This window comes from Pelophylax lessonae (genome assembly GCF_965119305.1).
Source record: "Pelophylax lessonae genome assembly, chromosome: 3".
NCBI classification, from domain to species: domain Eukaryota; kingdom Metazoa; phylum Chordata; class Amphibia; order Anura; family Ranidae; genus Pelophylax; species Pelophylax lessonae.
The window spans coordinates 569,867,089-569,886,982 of record NC_138770.1 but is presented as its reverse complement, the minus strand read 5'-3'; the positions used below and the strand labels follow the sequence as shown (position 1 = coordinate 569,886,982).

The following is a 19,894-nucleotide window of genomic DNA, read 5'->3' as shown; positions in this document are numbered from 1 at the left end:
TGTCCGCTCTCATCAGATCCGATCCGATTACTGAACAGATGGAAAAATAGGGTTTCCATCCGTCCAGATTTCAAGCACAGGATCGGATGCGGATGGCAGCGGGTGTCAGCGGAGGTGTCTCCGCTGACACCCGCTGCCCCATAGAGCTGCATGGAGGATCCGATCAGATCCGCCTGAAAAACTGACAGGCGGATCTGATCGGATCGCCCGTGTGAAAGAGCCCTAAAGGAAATCAAACAACAAAAGTTATTTTGTGTGTATCCAGCTTCAACTAGATTTGCTATGATCCCAGTCTTTCATCCATATAAAGTGTATGTCAGGACAAACTAAAAACAAAAACATTTGCAGTACATCTACAATATATGCACTTTTCCCTTCAGTGCATCCGGAAAGTATTGACAGCGCTTCGCTTTTTCCACATTTTGTTATGTTGCAGCCTTATTCCAAAATGTATTCAATTAATTATTTTCCTCAAAATTCTGCAAACAATACCTCATAATGACCATGTGAAAAATGATTGTTTGAAATCTTTGCAAATGTATTAAAAATAAAAACACAAAAAAAATCGTACAGAAGTATTCACAGCCTTTGCTCAACACATTGTTGAAGCACCAATTTTAGCCTCAAATCTTTTTGAGTATGATGCTACAAGCTTGGCACACCTATTTCTGGGCAGTTTCTCCCAGTCTTCTATGCAGGACCACTCAAGCTCCATCAGGTTGGATGGGGAGTGTTGGTGAACAGCCGTTTTCAGATCTCAAGGACATTCACAGAGTTGTCCCGTGGCCACTCCTTTGTTATCTGGGTTGTGAGCTTAGGGTCATTGTCCTGTTGTAAGGTGGGTTCTCCTATTTTTAAAAAACTTGCAAAACTTTCAAACAAACTTCTTTCACGTTGTCATTATGGGGTATTGTTTGTAGCATTTTGAATTTAATCCATCTTGGAATAAGGCTGTAATCCAACAAAATGTGGAAAAAGTGAAGCGCTGTGAAAACTTTCCGGATGCACTGTAGACAGGTGTGTGCCTTTCCAAATCATGTCCAATCAACTGATTTTAAAACAGGTGTACTCCAAGTTGTGGAAACAGGATGCACCCCGTAAGGGGCTGGCCGCGTCTGCTGCGACCATTTCCAGATGGATCAGGCATACGGTGGTGCAGGCCTACTCCATTAATGGTCAGGATCTTCCTTTCCCTGTTAGGGCGCATTTTACAAGGCGATTAGTGCCTCCTGGGCCTTCCATCCTCAGGCACCAGTGGTTCAGGTTTGCAAGGTGGCAGACTGGTCATCTGTGCCCACATTCACAGGAAAGTTTTAAAAAGTGGATGTGTTGGCATCTACGGATGCTTCATTTTGCAGGTTGCTGTTTAGAGGACTTGTCCTCTTTGAGAGTGTTTTTTTCAGGTGAGCTCCAGTTGTAAACAGTTGAGCTCCAAGTTACCTGGGTGGCTATGTTTGGCCTTGGGGAACTTTGTTTTCTGCTGTTCCCAACCCTCATGTTTGACACTGCTTTGGGACATCCATAAATGAACGAAAGAGAAAATTGAATTTTTGACTTACCGTAAAATCCATTTCTCTGATGTTCATTGACGGACACAGAACCCGCCCCTCTTTGGAGTTGGGTTATTTTCTTCTGTCTTCTCTGCCTAGTGTCTTATTCCTGTAGGGGGCAGTATAACCCTACGGTCATGAAAATGAGGAGCTGTGTTCGTCAATGAACATAAACAAAAAAATGGATTTTGTGGTTAGTCAAAAATCCCATTTCTCTTTCGTTCACTAACGGACACAGCTCCATATTTTCTTAGACCCTTGGGCTTATACTGCTCTATCCACAGGAGTAGGACTAGGCAGAAATAATTTTGGGTATGCCCCTGGGGCAGTCCCAGGGGGTATACTCCCACTTCCTGCTCTAGGAGTTTTTTTCTGCCTAGTGCCGTGGGAGAAGAGCATTATCAATTTGTGGCATTACTTTTTGGTCTCGCCTCAGCTCCGCGGTTGTTCACAAAAGTGATGGCCTTGCTCAGGCAGAAGGCAATTGCGGTACTGGGGTACCTCGATAACCTTCTGTGGGCAGAGTCTTTGTCAGCTCCAGACGTCAATCTGGATATCACTGTGCGAACTCTGCAGGAGTTCGGCTGGACGTAGAATTTTAAGAAATCAGCTCTGACTCCGTCCACCAAACTGGACTAACTGGGCCTGACTCTAGCCCGGGTGTTTCTTCTGGAGGCGAAACTGCTGAAATTGCAGGAGGCGATTTGGCTCCTGTTGTCCAATCGTCGGTCATCTCTCAGGACTTGCATGCAAGTGCTGGGTTTGATGGTCTCTACCTTCGAGGCATGTCTGTTTGCTCAGTTTCATACCAGACTTCTGCAGAAAGAGATTCTGGCCAAGTGGGACAAGAATTCTCAATCATTGGACAACCTGATTCAGTTGAGCTGGGATGCGAGGGGAATCTCTGATTTGGTGGCTCTAGTCCCCGGCGCTTCGGCAAGGGAAGTCCTTTCTCTGCCTATATTGGACAGTGATTTCCATGGATGCCAGTCTATCCGGGTGGGGCGGTGTCTGGGCTCAGACTCTGCTTAGGGTGTTCGAACTCGGAAGGAGTCCAGTCTGCCAATCAACAACCTGGAGATATGGGCGATCAGGCTTTGCCTGTCCGAGTGGATGGTTCGTCTGCAGGGGTGCCCGGTAAGAGTTCCATCGGACATTGCCAAGGCTGTGGCATATGTAAATCATCAAGGGGGCACAAGAAGTGCCCTAGTGGCCAGGGAAGTAGCTGGCATTCTAAGGTGGGCAGGATATGTTCCAGCCCTCTCTGTGGTGCACATTCCAGGGGTGGAAAAAAATGGCAGGCGGACTATCTCAATCGGCAGGCGTTGCAGCCGGGCGAATGGTTTCTTCACCCAGAAGTGTTTTAACAACTGTGTCTCCAGTGGGGAACCCCTGATGTGGACCTGTTTGCCTCTCGTTTCATCTGGAAGGTTCAGAGGTTTGTGGCAAGGTCTCAGGATCCTCTGCCCCGCCCTCTGGTGGTCCGTTGGGGTCAGTATCACCTAATTTACGCTTTTCCTCCACTACAACTTCTGCCGAGACTGCTGCGCAGAATCGAGGTGGAAGGGATTCCAGTCATTCTGGTGGCACCAGACTGGCCTTGCCGGTCTTGGTACACAGGCCTAGTAAGGCTGGTAGCCAACGCTCCTCGGAGACCTTCTCTCAGAGACTATCTCTTGTCTCAAGAACCGATCTTCCATCCTGCTTTACGGTCGTGGCTTTAAAGAGGTTCTAAACCCTCTTATTAACTTGTACCTATAGGTAAAGCCTTTAATAAGGCTTACCTATAGGTACTGTAAATCTCTCCTAAGTTTGCATCATTTAGGAGATATTTACTTTTAATGCAGCCGATGACATCATCGGCGCATGCACTCTGAAGGATTGACCACCCGTGCCGTTCCTTCAGAGCCCTGTGCCACGAACGGCGGCTCCCGCACGCTTGCGCAGGAGTGATGTTATCGCGCCTCCAACCAATCAGATGGCCGTAGGATGCGAACCAGGAAGGTTTTTTTCTTTGGGGGTTTACAACCACTTTAACGGCATGGCTATGGAAAGCCATGTGTTGAAGGACAGAGGGCTGTCGGATTTGGTGATTCCTATGCTGTTAAAAGCTAGAAAATATACTTAAAAGAAGATCTATCACCGAGTTTGGAGGGCGTATATTACTTGGTGTGAGTCTCGGGGCGTTTCTCCCTATGCGTTTTCCGTGTCCTGCCTGCTGGTGTTTCTACAACAAGGTGTAGATCAGTGTTTAGCTCTGGGCACCATCAAGGGCCAGATTTCCGCCTTGGCAATATATTTCCAACAGCCGTTGGCCACAAATTCCTTGGTTCACACTTTTGTGCAGGGGGTTGGTCATTTGGCTCCTCCGATGCGATCCCTGGTAATTCTGTGGAATCTCAATTTGGTACTGTCGGTACTTCAGAAACCTCCTTTTGAAAATATTTGTGAACTTCCTCTGATCACTCTGTCACAGAAGGTGGCTATTACATCTGGTAGGGTGTCGGAGTTGACTGCGTTGCCCTGTCGGTATCCTTACCTGATGGTTCACAGGAACAAAATGGTGTTGCGACCCTGTCAGGCATTCCTTCTTGTGTCCTAAGCCTAAACATCCTAAAGAAATGCCCTAAATTCCCTGGATGTGTTTCGGGCAATCAGGGTGTACCTAGAGGCGACAAAGTCTTTACGTAAATCGGATTCCTTTTTTGTCCTTACAGATGCATCTCGTAAGGGGCAGGCCGTGTCTGCTGCAACCATTTCCGGATGGATCAAGCAGATGGTGGTGCAGGCCTATTCGGTTAGGGGTCAGGCACATTCTACAAGGGCACTTAGTGGGCCCTCCATCATCAGGCGTCAGTGGTTCAGGTGTGCAAGACTGCTACGTGGTTGTCTGTAACACATTCACAAAGTTTCATAAGGTGGATGTGCTTGCATCTTCGGATGCTGCGTTCAGCCGCAAAGTTTTTCAGGCTGTGATTGCCGAGGCCCCGGCCTCTTGAGGGTGTATTTTTTCCTGGTAGTGAGTTCCAGTTGTTCCTGGTTGGCTATGTTTAGAACTTTTTGGGAATTATGTGTATTGCTGTTTTTTCCCACCCCTCATATTGACACTGCTTTGGGACATCCCAAGGGTCTAAGAAGATATGTAGCTGTGCCCGTCAGTGAACAAAAGAGAAAACTGGATTTTTGTCTTCCCGTAAAATCCTTTTCTCTGATGTTCACTGATGGACACAGCACCTGCCCCTCTGTGGAGTTGGGTTATGTATTTTTCTGACACTGCTTGTTACAAACTGAAGTCCTAGAGCAGGAAGTGGGAGTATACCCCCTGGGACTGCCCCAGGGGCATACCCAAAATAATTTTCGCCTAGTCCTACTCCAGTGGAGAGAGCAGTATAAGCCCAAAGGTCTAAGAAGATATAGAGCTGTGTCCATCAGTGAACCCTTAGAGAAAAGGATTTTACAGGAAGACAAAAATCCAGTTTTTCTCTATAGAAGCTGGAAGTTCTTAACAGATGTCAGCCTATGGGATGCCATTTTCGTGCTGGGGAGTTGGGTCATCGAAAGAAGCTTTTCTTCCCATCAATAGCCTGAAACTCAGGGTTATTCTGATTTCCAGGCGGACTTTTCCAACAAGCAGCATCTGGACACAGTAAAATTAGCTCTCCGCCCAAATGGGTTCCAAGCACTTTGACACAGGTGAGGAACACCAGATGCATTCAGTTTCAAAAACAAACTGGACAGGTTTGTCACCAAAACCAGGAACCCTTTAGCAACTTTGGAGATTATTTCAACCTGTTCTTCATCTTTCCTCCTCTTCTACAGAATTCTGGTATTTCTCATTGCACCAAAACTGGGGTACATGGCACTCAAACTTTCAGGAGACCGTTCCAGATCACTCAGCCCTTCAGTCCCAGTTACCAGTTCACCATCCTGCTTCTTGGTCACTAGCTTTAACAGCATGGCTGTTGAAGCCTAGATCCTAAGAGACAGGTGCCTTTCAGATTTGGTCCTACCTATCCTTTTGAAGGCTAGGAAGAAAGTAGACTTCTCACAAAGTCGTAACTGGAAGGCATACTTTGCATGGTGCAAAGTTCTGTGGGAAATATGCTGTCCTTTCTCCAGTCTGGTCTGGACCAACATCTGTCTTTGAGTACCATCAAAGGACAAATCTCAGCCCTCGTCTCTTAATGTTTAGTTAAGGCTTTGTGCAGGGTGTCACATATCTTTTTCCCCAGTACCTCCCTCTGTGACTTCATGGGATCTTACCCTGGTTCTTGCTACCCTTCAAATCTGTTAGGAATATTTCCTTCTTTACCTCACTCACAGTGTGGCCTGTGTTGCTGTCCCCTCAGTGCAGAGTCTCTGAGTTAGCAGCCTTATCCTATACAGAGCTTTTCCTGCTGTTACAAGGTTGTCCTGAACCCCTCTTTTCTCCCTATGGTGATTTTCTCATTCCACCTCTGTCAGGACATTGTCTTTCCCTCCTTATGTCCTGCTCCAAAACATCCCACCTAAATTTCTCTCTACTGTCTCAACATAGTGCACACTAAGTCTGCTTCTCAGCTACAGCTTCTTTCTGGCAATAAGATTCCTTCAATGTCATTCTCCAAGATTTCTGCAGGGATGGCTGGGTGGATTAGAAGAGTCCTCATACAAGCCTATGATCTGAAGGATAGAGCTCCTCCATTCCCTGTAAAGGTGTACCAGCTCTACAGGATCCGTTAGTGCTTTATTGGCATTTTGTATCTGTTTCTTAGTTTGCTATCTAAGCTCTTCTGCGAACGCATAAAAAGTTGTACCAGGTGTGTTCAGGCCTCCTCTGATTTTACTTTTGAGTCTAAGGTGCTCTGAGCCTTTTTTGAGACCTTTTTTTAGTGGGCCGGTTAGTGCTGTTTGCTGCATTGCCCCCCCCCCCCCCCCCCTTAAGCTTGACTGCCTTTGGATGTCTTATGATTAAGACTAAGAGGATCCTGTCCTGTATGATTAACCACATAACGACCACCCACCGCAGATATACTGCGGCAGGCAGCCGCTGCTGGGCAAAGTGACGTGACGTAGGCCCCCCTCATTCACAGGCATCCCCGCGCGAGTGACCGGTGTCTCTGATGGCCGCCGGTCACTCACAATCTCCCGCAGGAGAGGGAGAAAGGCAAACGGCTGATGTAAACACAGCCATCTGTCATTCTCCCTGATGTAAGTGCAAAGACTATACGATATGTAGGATCGTATGTCTCTGTGGTTACATCACAAGCCACGCCCCCCCAGTTAGAATCAGGCCCCTAGGGACACACTTAACCCCTTGTTCACCAATAAAGTTAACCCCTTCCCTGCCAGTGTCATTTTTACAGTAACAGTGCATATATATATAGCACTGATTACTGTAGTAATGTCACTGGTACTCCCAAAAGTGTCAAAAATGCTAGTCAGGGGTCCGATCTGTCGCAGTCCCGCAAAAGAAAAATCACAGATCGCCGCCATTACTAGTAAAAAAAAATAAAAATGACATAAATCTTTCCCGTAGTTGGTAAACGCAATAACTTTTGCGCAAACCAATCAAAATACGCTTATTGCGATTTTTTTTACCAAACATATGTAGCAGAAAACAAATTGGCCTAAAATGTTAAAAAAATTTAGATTTTTACATGTTTTTTTTTAAAAATTTATATTAAAAAAATGTGAAAAATAGTTATTTTTTCAAAATTGTCGCTCTTTTTGGTTTATAGCGCAAAAATAAAAATCGCACAGGTGATCAAATACCACCAAAAGAAAGCTCTGTGGGAAAAAAAGGACGTCAATTTTGCTTGGGTACAGCGTCGCACGACCGCGCAATTTTCCGTTAAAGTCACGCAGTGCCGAATCGCAAAATAGGCCCTGGTCTTTGAGCAGCCAAATCTTCCAGGGCTTAAGTGGTTAAGGAAAAAAAAAATGTTTGACCTACCAGAAAAATTATTTTCTTGCAGTATAGGATGGAGGTCCCCTCCTCTCTGTTGCTTATGATCTCCCTATTGCTATAATTTTGAAACTTGCTGCAAATAGCAGAGGTTAAAAACAGGATCTCCCTGCAGCGTCTTTGCAAATCACCTGAAGGTAGCTGCAGATATACCCCATGGTTAAGACTAGGATTCTGTGTCTTGTATTTTGAGAAATCATTTTACTGGTAAGTAAAAGAAAAATCATATTTTTAGAGTAGGTGGGAGCTAGCAAGCCTGTGCAAATAGAGTTACCTAATATATTATAAAACATTTTGCAACACCATTAAATAAAGTGTGCTCTGCATATTTTTGCTTTGTTAGACTTACTTTTGGTTCCTGAATACCAACAGCTTCTCTTTGCCAATCTAATGGACTTATTTTTCTTCCATTACTAGCTTTTCCGTAGTTGTCATTACCAACAAAATGTGTCTGATGTGAATCATGGCCGTTGGACAAGTCTAATCCTTTTGTTTTCATAACCTGCTGAATAAAACATTATGAGGAAATACACTCCCAATAGGTAAAGATGAAGCAATTAGAAAGATAAAAAAATAAAAAACTCCAAACATCTATTTTTTAACATGTTTGACATAATGCCATAAAGTTTTCTTAAACCATTTTTTGGGGAACCCGTGGCAAAGCTTCTTACCTGGAGATCCTGCCAGTAACAGCAATTCCTGTTGCAGGTGAACAGCGCTTAAGCTGGCAATACATTAAACAATTTTCTTGTTCAATTTCCTTTAGATTTACCTTCAACTATGTAGTGCATAGGCCTGACTGATTGCAGACAAATTGAAAGTGTTTAGGTTTGACCTCATATTATATGGTTTTGGTAAATCTAAATGAAAAATGTATAGCCAGCCTTAACCTCCCTGGTGGTCTTATTATGTCCAGATTTCTGTGCTAAAAGCGGTACATTGTTTTTCATAGAAATCTGTTTTACATTTTAAAACTCACCTTCCCCTGCGATCCCCAGCCGTCCTTCCTGCCGTCCTTCCGCTGTGTGCTCGGCCGATGCCGGCACCTGTCTTCCGGTACCCCTTCCCTGCGAGCGTTGCGATGCAGGGGGTGGAACCAGCAGCAATTTTAAAAATTGTAAATACAGTAAATGACATTATACAAAGCTGTGATCCTAACGGATTACACTGTATCATGCCATTTCACCAATGGATTTCACCTGGTGACTTTTCCAGTTCTTTGTGCCTGGAAAATAGAGAACGACCACGGCGTCAAAAAAGCATTCTTTTTCTGCAAAAGCGCTTTTAGACAAACTGGAAAACAGTGACAGCGAAACGGAGTTACTTGAACAACTGAGTGATAGTGATTTGTGGGAAAATTTGTCATCAGGTGCGGGAAAGTGAAGACAGCGACTATTCTGATGTCTCTTTCTGGCACACAGCTCAGTTGGAAATTCTGCAGAATCATTTGATATACTTCCCAAATTCCACAAGCTATGTGCCAGAAAGAGACATTGGAATCGTCGCGGTCGTCACTTTCCATACCTGATGAAGAATGTTCCCACGAATCGCTATCACTCAGTTCTTCAAGTAACTCAGTTTCGCTGTCGCTGTTTTCCAGTTCGTCTAAAAGCGCCTTTGCGCAAAAAAGAAACGCTTTTTGGACGCCATGGTTGTTCAAAATTTTCCAGGCACAAAGCACTGGAAAAGCACAGGCAGGTCACTGGAAAAGTCACCAGGTGCAATCCTGTGGTGAAATGGCATGATACAGTGTAATCCATTAGGATCACAACTGTCATTTAGTGTATTTACACTTTTGAATTTGCAACCGGTTCCACCCCCCCTGCGTCGCAATGCTCACAGGGAGGGAACTGGAAGGCAAGTGCCAGCAATCGGCCATGCACAGAGCGGGGAGAGAGTGTGAGGACAGCAGGGGAGCGCAGGGAAGGTGAGTAACGTTGCGGGGTAATCCCGAGTGTGACTCGGGGTTACCGCTTTTGGTACTGAAAGTTTTTTTTTTTTTTTATCAAAACATTTTATTGGGGTAAAACAGAGTACATTGAAAAACAGCTGGTATTACATGAATAAACAAAAAGAACCGGGAGATGTACAGACCAAAGAAATACAGTACAGTTAGAAATATTGTAACATTATAACATAGTTACCTACGTAAGTGCCGGTTCACACTAGTACGACTTGTCAGGCGACCGTCGCAGTCCATTGTGTGGTACAGGAACGTCTGTGGCCGTCTTTTGGTCGTAGACGGCTCATGGGCGGGAGAGCCAGTTAGGCTCATCAACGTGTACGCCTCCCCAGATAAGAGTGAGCGACTGGAGCTTTTCCAGACCCTGCGGACCCAACTCGTCACCACCAGGGCAGTAGTAATCGGCGGTGATTTTAACTGTCCGATTGAGGAGGATGGGCGCAGCTCCAGCATGTACGCAAAGCTCGACACCACGTCTAGGCTGCTCAAGGAGATGATTGCGGAGGCTTCCTTGAAGGACGCCGTGGGATCCATGGGGAAAGGTTCCGTGAACTATTCGTGGTGCCGTCCTGATGGATCTGTGCGTTCTAGGATAGACTTCGTGCTCACCTCCAAGACAGTCAGACATCGCGGGTTCTCCATGGTCCCCTGCTTTTTCTCTGACCACAGGGCCATCCACTTTCGGGGTGACCTGGGTGAGGGCTTTGCCCCCGGTCCGGGCTCCTGGAAGCTGAATGGTACCCTGCTGGAAAATGAGGAACTGCTGGAGGAACTCAGGGAGGCCTACATTACCTGGAAGGAGGACAAGAGGTTCTTCGGAAAGGTAAGCGACTACTGGGAGTTTGTGAAAGTCAAGCTACGCAGCTTCTTTCAGGCAAGGGGACGCCAGCAAGTGTGTGCCAGGAAGAGGGAACTCAGGAGACTGCAACGTCAGATGCAGTCCCTGCAGGACCTTCACCACTGCGGCTGGGACGTTAGGCAGGACCTGGAGGACACCAAGAAGAGCCTGAAAGGACACTTTGAGGAAGAATCCAGGCACCTCGTCTTCCGTTCCAAGGTGGAGAATCTTGAGAAAGGTGAGAAATGTAACTCTTTCTTTTTCAGGAAACTCCACTCAGGACACACTCCCTTGTCTGAGCTGCGGGACGAGACCGGAACACTCCAGAAGGGGAAGGAGGCTGTGATGCAAGTGGTCAGCGACTACTACACCAACCTCTACTCCCCGAAAGAAACAGATACGGCTGAGGCCGACAGGTTCTTGTCAGGTATCACTAACCAAATTGATCCTGCAGGTATGTCTGCAATCAACGCCCCCTTGGCGCTGGAGGAACTGCACTCTGCCGTCAGATCCTTTAGGCAAGGCAGGACCCCGGGCTGCGACGGTCTCCCAGCGGAGCTCTATGTAGCGCTGTGGGATCTCGTTGGCCCGGACCTGCTCGAGCTGTACGAGGAGATGGTGGTGGAGGGCACAATGCCTCCGTCGCTGAGGGAGGGGATGATCACGATTTTGTATAAGCGTAAGGGGGAGAGAGGGGATCTGAAAAATTGGCGTCCCATCTCTCTCTTGAACGTGGACTACAAAATCCTCGCCAAGGTTCTGGCCAACAGGCTGAAATCTGTCATCGGACAGATCATCCACCCGGATCAGACTTGTGGCATTCCTGGTCGCAGGATTGCGGACAGCCTTGCGCTTGTCCGGGACACGGTCCAGTACATTCGAGGCCACCGTGTGCACGCGGCCCTGGTCAGTCTTGACCAGGAAAAGGCCTTTGACCGTGTCTCCCATGAGTTTATGTGCAGAGCTCTGCGCAGGTTTGGTCTTGGGGACATGTTTTGTTCGTATGTGAATGTGATGTACAATGACATTTGTAGTACGGTGTTGGTGAATGGCTGGAAAACTGACCCTTTCCCTGTTCTCTCTGGGGTCAGACAAGGCTGCCCTCTCTCACCTCTGCTTTTTGTTTGCTGTATAGAGCTCTTTGCCGAATGCATCCGACAGAACCCAGAGATCAGAGGGATCACCGCACCGGGACCGGACAGAAGGGTTGTCAAGTGCTCACTCTACATGGACGACGTAACGGTGTTCTGTGCTGACCAGCGCTCCATCGACTCGCTCGTCCAGACCTGTGAGGACTTCGGCAAAGCTTCAGGGGCAAAAGTCAACTGCGGGAAGTCAGAGATCATGCTCTTCGGAAAGTGGTTCCTGCCTTCTTCTGCATCAATCCCTTTCAGCATCAAGGCGGACTTCATCAAAATTCTTGGAGTTTGGTTTGGAGCTGAGGGCGCAGCCCTGAAGTCTTGGGAGGAGAGACTGTCCAAAATGAGACAAAAGTTTGGACTATGGAGCCTCAGAGAACTCACCATCGAAGGGAAAACACTGGTACTGCGCAGCGAGATCCTCCCTGTGTTGCAGTACCTCGCCCAGGCCTGGCCCCCCCGGGTCAACACCTGCAAGGCCATCACCAGGGCGGTGTTCCACTTCATCTGGGGCTCCAAGATGGACAGAGTGAAGCGAGCAGTCATGTTCAAGGAACCCCTCAAGGGCGGTAAGGGCGTGCCCGACATCGCAACGTTACTGGGGGTGTTCTTTGCCTGCAACTGCATCCGCAGAACTTTGATTGACAGAACTTCGGACTCTGGAGGCAACTCCATGTCCCGTTTTTTCCTCCTGCCTCTCTGGAGGTCCCTTGGATGGGACAAATGGGACAGCTCCATCCCCTACAACTGGGACACTCCTTGGTACTACTTGGACACTTTCAAGTTCATCAAGGAGCTGGGGCTGCATGGAGTTAAGCCCGACTTGTGGAAGCCAAAAACTATCTACAAGTTGATCAGAGCATCGGACATTGCTGAGACTGTTCCAGGCCTCCCTTCAGCCACTTGCAAAGTGGTCTGGAGGAATGTTTCTTCAAAGGGACTCACCAACAGGCATAAAGATCTGGCGTGGATGGCTGTCCAGGGGGGTTTGCCACTTACATTTATGCATGCCAGAAACTTGTGCAGATACAGGCACTGCCCCTTTTGTATCATCCATGAGGAAACGTCATTTCACGTTTTCTGGGAGTGCTCATTTGCACAGAGCCTGTTGAGGGCCTTGGAACCTGAACTGAGAGACTTTGTCCCACAGACTGCCATCACACATTTTGCTGTGCTGAATGGACTTTTTCATGGGACTTTTTCCCAAGAGGACATTGACAACGCCTGGCGGGTGTTGTGCTGCTTTAAGGACGCTTTATGGTGCGCCAGAAAGCGCCTTATCCACCAGAGGGAGAGGATGTCCATTGAGGACTGTCGCAGACTGATCCACAGTCTGCTCAGAGACTATAACCTGATGGATCTCATGGAGGAAGAGGAGGTCTGAAGATTTCCCCTTCCTCCACTCTCCCTTGTGTGTCTTTGTCCATTCAATAAAGCTTCGGGCCTGTGATTTCATTCCCCCTCCCCCTACCCCCACTCTCCCAACCCCCATCACACCTGTTGCTTTTTTGAAATGTTTTAGTATTGATACAGTTTGAGTAACGTAACGTATAGACACTGTTATTTAGTTTCATGCTTCAGGGGTATTGCGGCGTCATGCATGATGTGATGGCACGGGGTATCCTTACTCCGCACACCACATCAGGCATCATACCGCAGAATGAATGTATGTGATTGAATGTATTTATTAGTATGACCGGAAATGTATTGTAATGTAGTGTATTTATGCGCTGCGTCGCAGTACAGGGGAGAATGTACCCCGACAAAAGTATTGTTTTTTGTATATCTTTTATGCAAATAAAGATTACATTTTCAACCAAAATTAAAGTGTATTGTATTTGTACTGTCTACCCTCAAGTTGTAAAGTGCTGCGTAAACTGTCGGCGCTATATAAATCCTATATAATAATAACTGCACTTTGCTGAATCTGGAATGCTTTACAATGCTTTCTTAAATTGCGGTTATGTCACAATAACATACACGCACATGTAAACATACTGATAGGTTCACTTTAGGTAGATTTTAAGCTATGGAGTTTTATGTGCAATTGTTATGCACTCTCCATAGCCAGGCAGAACAGAAGAAACCATGTAAAATACCATTCATTGAGCGGCATTGTTTTGTGAATGTGCACATAATCACGTTTTTGTGCGTGTTTACAAAATGCGCACAAAACTGTGTAGGGAAAGAAAGTCCTAAAAGTCCCACATCACAAGAAAACCCTGTAGAGGAGGTGTATAACAGCCTCAGCCCGGGCTCTAACCAGCCCCCCCCCCCCCCCCCCCCACCTGATTTGTTTTATTCCATCTCTGGAGCAGAGTGAAATGGATTGGGGTTGTGGCCTGGTTGGAACCCAGGCTGAGGCGGTCATACACCCCCTTCAGGGTTTTGCTGTGATGTGCCACTTTTAGGACTTCCTTTCCATACTGGATCTTTTGAGCTAGGACGAGATCTGTCTTTGTCAGCACTCCTAGCAGTTTATCATGTAAGAGAACCTGGTGGAGCCTTGAGCGGCACCTGTTGGGGCACAAAACCGCGCGTCATGCTTGCAGTGCCATTTCCGGTTGATGCCACCCCAAGCAGACACGCATTTTTCATGCAAAAAACTTGTCAATTTACGCAGTTAAAAACCAGTCAAAGTTACGCATTAAAAAGGTTGAGCTACTTTGCCAGGTTTGTTCGCATAGGGCATCCCTATAGAAACGAATAGTCTATTCTATGTGTGTAGTGTGGCAATGTGCAAAAAAGATTAAAAAAAACATAAATGGGGCTCAATGCAGGATACTGTAGATTTGTTTATAAATTGCCCTCTTGTCTCATCTTTCACAATGTAGGAGATGGGGTGTCTGACTTGCGAAAAAGTAAAATGAAGACAGGTGCAAAAAAGAGAAAGACCTTCATTTTGGTTGTGGCAAAGGGGCAGAGCTGGAAACTCAAAAGCATGGATCTTGTTGACTGGACCACAAAAGACAGACAAAGCCAATGCCATGATTAAACCCACCACAATCTATACATATTTGTTACCTAAACACAATCTACCTTTGGCGTTTTCTGTAACGGACAAGGTTTTGGTGAATTCAGTTTCGGCTGTATGCTGTGGTCTTTTCCATCAATCACCTTATACTCATGTGGTTTTAGCTCTTCAATCTATGTACACAATATAATGACAGACTAGGTATGAATCAAAATTAGTAGTGTCCAAAAGAATAGAGGGTTACTTTGTAAAACCATGTTAGCAATCAAATACACAATAACCTCGACCAATTATGAGAAAAGCTTATAGGGAACCTGTCTGTATAAACAAATGGGGGTTGCCCCTGTGGACTTCTCTTCAAACTTGTTTTACAATTTAGTCACAGGCCTAGAGCAAGCACGCAGCCAGTGAATGTCAGGATAGCTGATATGCACATATTTGGTCAGGTTGCGGATTCGTCAAGAAGTAAACAGAGGATAAAAAGACTAGACTGCACCTGTGAAATTGAGCCAGCAGGTATATGTCCCTTGTACAATGCTTTTATTCATGGAGGAGAAAAAAAAACACATTTCACCTGTTTCTGTAGATAACATCATCACTGCTATTCCAACAGCTAAGTTACTTATATATTTACTGTGTTAAAGGATTTGTGATTCTGTGCAACAAATCTTGCGAATACATTTTCTGCAAAGCCAAACAGGTGGGTCATATCCAATGCCCACATCTGTGTTTTAGAATTCACATACATTACTTAATATATTGTGTTTAAACTATAGGATCAGTAAAAGAAGAAACTTCAAGTGTCACACACCATTATTGGTCAAAAGTCACAATAGTGAGAGCAGCCTTAGCCCGGATCCATCCAGGCCACATGTTTCGCCCTGCCCACGGGTCTTATATCACAGCAGCTGGTGTGAATGGACCCTAATGCATTCTATGCATTAAGGTAAAAAAACCTTTGACTACCTGCCCCATTCCCCCTGTTTAACACTTACTTCACTCCTTCATCAACAGTCAAATCCTGTAAAGAGGGAGCGGAAAGCGAGTCCAAGTTGTGGGCCTGAGCCAGGCTGTGTGTGTCCATAGACGCACGCAGCACAGTGTGCCTCCACAGCACACTGCTTGCTATGGGGGCATACACAGGAAAGGAGTAGTGGAGAGCACCAGCGGGGGACCCCAGAAGAGGAGGTAAGGGGCTACTCTATGCAATACCGCTAGAGAGCAGTGTATTTTATTTTAATTAACCCCTTAAATACCAAGCCTTTTCTGGCACTTTTTGTTTACAAGTTTAAATTGGTATTTTCTTTTTCGTTCATTGGCGGACACAGCTCCTGATATTCATAACCATTGGGTCACACTGCCCCCCTATAGCAGTAGGACACTAGGCAGAAAATAATTCTGGCTACACCCATGGGCAGTCCCAGGGGGTATAGTCAGTTTTTTCTGCCTATTCAGGAGTAAGGATCTATTTCCTCGCTTGGATCTTTGGTCGTGGCAAAAGATTTTTAGATAGAAATTTTTTTTCTCCTGGATTTTTTCCTGTGAGATCTACAATAAACTGCCAGGCCGTAGCGACAGACTGGATAATCTAGATCCAGTGGTCACCCCAGTCTGGCCAACGAGCGCACACAGACCTCAGCTCCGCCCTAGGTCAGCCGCGACATAGCCCCACTAGACGGGGGCTGGCCTGCGAGTTAAACACGAGGTCGTATACGACCGGGTCTTGGCCCGATTCAAAGCGTTCCTCCTGGCTGGCAGCCCCCCCATTTCGATGGAGAGGGGTTCTGTCTGGAGCTGTGCCCGTCTGGTTTGTGGTATGGTGAATAGCTGTCCCCCCTCTCCCCATGGAGGGTTTTAGGGTCGACGTGGGCCCCTCCTTGTGACGGTCAGACCCTGGATTCCCTTCCTTCCTGCAGGCACCCCCCCCTGCCAAGTCCCTCATCCTGCCCTTCCCCTTCCACGCTTGGGCTATTTGGTTGGTCTAGCCACTTTCCAGGGATGGGGCTGGGGGCTAACTGGCGATGTGGGCAGGGGGGTGCGCCGCCAGTGACCGGACGATCGACTGTACTGAGGGGGGGTTGTACCTCCCTGCCAGGTCCCCCGTCCTGCCTGGATCTGCCCTTGAGGCCTGGTCTCCCTCCTTGTTCCCTGTAAGCCTTGTGGTACTGCCATTTTGTCGTAGCCTGTGTGTTTATATAAACAGCAGCCATGTTTGTGTAGTCCAGCAGCCATTTTCTTATGGTTTGCCATTGGAAATAGTGGCGGCAATGAAAGTGGAGCCCTGTGGGCGGCGATTTCAGTGGTGGGAGCCCCTCCTCCTCCCCTGGTGCTGACTCCTGGATCATTTTACTTCCAGATCGCCACACATGTAGTGCAGATTCTCTAGGTGGCTGCAGTTGCCTGTTTCTGTGGGTGGTGAGTCTGGTGGGCTCCTCTCCCTCCGGAGGATCGCTTTGTGCCTGGCAATTGGGTGGTGCCGGCCACGTGGTGGGGGTTGTCCCTTAGCAGTGTTTTACACTTATTTGGGGTTCCCCTGGTGACTCATGGAGTCTTTGGGGCACATTTCCCCACCTAATCCCCTCTCTGAGGCTGTGGGGCCCTCTGGGTCCCAACCATCCATCCATGCACTGACGGCGGTCCTGGAGTCCCTTGTGTCCCGGATGGAGGTGGCTTGTGTGCGACGGGCTAGCAAACAGTGCCCCCAGCCTTCTCCTGCCTCATCTGTCTTATCAGATCCTGAATCTGATTCAGCCACCACGGACGTGGGTCATACTGCTGGGTCTGCAACCATGTCCCTGGAATCCTCTGACAGTGAGGATGATTCCTCCACATCTGCGACCGCGCACGAAAAGGCGCTGGTGGATGCACTGATTGTATCTGTGTGTGAGAATTTGAAGATGGAGGACACAGCCTAAGCTGCGATGCAGGCGCAGGTGCCCTTTGGCACTCACAAGCCATCCAGAGCGGCAAAGGTGTTTTCTTTCCCTGCCTATTTTGACAGAATTGTCGCTAAAGAGTGGGGATGACCAAAGCATCCCCGTTGGGTCCCTAAGCGCTTTACTAGGCGTTATCCCTATAAGGAGTCCCTTCTTGTCCCATCCCAAGAAGTGGACTGTGCCACCGGTGGTGGACCCAACGGTTTCCAGATTAAACAAGGCAACCATGATTCCGGTTAAAGAGTGCCCATCCTTTAAGGATCTGGCTGACTGGAAGGCAGAGGCTGTGTGTGGCCCACACTATGTACACTCTGGCTGGTTCAACCATTACCCTAGAGGCCGGCATTCACCATTGCCCTAGTCTTGCAACTCTGACCGAGTGGGCTAAACTCCTACACCATGACCTGGAGGGGGAACAGCTCCCCCCTTGCCTTTGCCAAGCCAGGGGACCTCTACGTCCCTATTCGGACCTTACGGGAGTAGAACACATTTTGGAGCACTCCCCTCCCCATCCAAATCATTGTCTTCTTTTTATAAAGTATTGTTGGACCTTTACACTACATCAGAACTTCGCTTTATCACTTCCTGGGAAAGAGACTTGGGGAGTTCTTTGTCTGAGGACCAAAAATCTATGATCCTATCCATGACACATAAAACCTCTGTTTCTACCCGTACAGTGGAAATGAATTACAAATTACTTACAAGATGGCATCTTACGCCCGCTAATTTGAGCTGCATCGTTCCCTCTTCATCGGATCGCTGCTGGAGGGGGTGTGGGGGCAAGGGAACCCATGCTCACATTTGGTGGTTCTGCCAAATCATTAGACGGTATTGGACTACGTTACTAACATTAATGCATAAAATTCAAGGATGTCCAGTTCCAGAGGACCCATGGACAGTTTTGTTTCACTCTACCACTGAACCGCCTCATAACTATAGAAAATCGATAACTCCTCATCTCCTGAACGGCGCCAAATCGCTTATCCCTAAACTATGGGCTCAAACCTCTGCACCAACAGTTCGCCAATGGCTGTTAGCTGTTGACCACACCTACGTTATGGAAGACATGTCATACACTATGTGTAACCTTTCCTCTAAATCCAATGCAATCTGGGCTTGTTGGCTAGCGTTCACGCACACTCAGGAATACGCTGCTTTGATATCTGCCCCCTCCACTGCTCCTCTGGCCTCCACAGGGGGATTAGCTACTTCGCTACTTAGATGGTCATAATGTGAGATGTACACTGTACCACGTATAATATGGTCCTTAGTGTGTTTTATTTTTAAGGTATGACCAGCTGCCCCCTTACCCCCCCCCCCATGTCTTCCCTCCCCTTTCTTTGCCTCCTATCTCTCCTTCCCTCTTCTCCCTCCTTCCCCTTCCCATCTCTTGATCTTCCACAGTCGCTACATCCCACCATTCTGACCCATCCATCCCCTCCTTTCTCCTTCTTTCTGTTCCTAACGTGCTTATACTGACTGGACTACGTCCATTTCATTGATGCTAGAAGAGTTTACTGTTCAGAATATCGCTGTAACTTTTGTCCGTTTGTGGGACACGTTGTTTAAGCTTTTTCACGCTTTCTGGTATCTGTAACAACTTGTTCTAATGTTTTTTTCAGTTTTTTCCTGATGAAAATATTTCAATAAAAATAAATTAAACAAAAAACTCAATATTGAACCCCATGGACTGAGGCTGGGATGCCATTAAAAAAGGCAAAGGAAAATTCCAAGCTCTACTTACCGGCCAGCCTGCGACCAACCAAACTGACCTAACAGTATGCGTTAAAAACAGGGGTTTAGTCTGCACACATTTGCAAATATATGCGTAAGCTACAGGCCCCTCCAAGGCATCTTGTTACCTGTAGTCCCTACCTCTAACTTTTAAGCAGCTCCACAGTGGAAGCACATGCATTCTGATGGATAGAGGGTAGTGGCTAACTTTTTGTGCTGTTGATATAATGGTCAGGCAATGCACTAACGCCTTTGCGGCCAATGTGCTATATGCTGGGTGTTTAGTGTGCCCCTGTACCTTTAAGGTCGGGAGGGCTCCCTCCAGCCCACCTGCCCTCTATCCATCAGAATGCATGTGCTTTTGCTGTGGAGCCTCTTAAAAGTTAGAGGTAGGGACTACAAGTAACAGGGTGCCTTGGCAAGGCCTGTAGCTTACGCAAGTATTTGCAAATGTTTGCAGACTAAACCCCTGTTTTTAACGCATACTATTAGACAGGTCAGTATAGTTTGTCGCAGGCTGGTCGGTAGGTAGAGCTTGTAATTTTCCTTAGCCTTTTTGTTTTTTTACATATTTTGCACTCCAATGCTCCTTGCTGCAAAGGCCAGTTAAAGAGGGGGGCAGTGGCCTTTTTGTAAGACCAGGGCCTATTTTGCAATTCGGCACTGCGTGATTTTAACAGACAATTGCGCGGTCGTGCGACGCTGTACCCAAATAAAATTGACATCCTTTTTTTCCCACAAACAGAGCTTTCTTTTGGTGGTATTTGTTCACCTGTGCGATTTTTATTTTTTACGCTAGAAACAAAAAAAGAG

At 47.1% G+C, this 19,894-nt stretch overlaps 2 protein-coding genes across 5 annotated transcripts in view; one reads left to right on the top strand and one right to left on the bottom strand.

The window, feature by feature from the left end:
- Positions 1–19,894, bottom strand: part of VRK2 (VRK serine/threonine kinase 2) — a gene marked incomplete at its 3' end in the record, with an annotated part of 342,168 nt that overhangs the window by 779 nt on the left and 321,495 nt on the right. For 3 of the 4 annotated variants that reach the window (XM_082251228.1, XM_082251225.1, XM_082251227.1), the window contains exons 12-13: positions 14,477–14,584; positions 7,847–8,002 (exon numbers count right to left, since the gene is read on the bottom strand). In XM_082251228.1, the coding sequence (XP_082107354.1) occupies positions 7,847–8,002; positions 14,477–14,584 (264 nt within the window). The remainder of the gene's footprint in view (positions 1–7,846; positions 8,003–14,476; positions 14,585–19,894) is intronic. The other variant, XM_082251226.1, reaches the window with a different exon arrangement.
- On the top strand, positions 10,101–14,432 carry LOC309550189 (uncharacterized protein; the record flags this gene model as incomplete). Its single annotated transcript, XM_082250611.1, has 3 exons — positions 10,101–10,725; positions 11,434–12,102; positions 14,272–14,432. 3 exons carry the CDS (start codon positions 10,101–10,103, stop codon positions 14,430–14,432), a joined length of 1,455 nt encoding a protein of 484 aa, XP_082106737.1.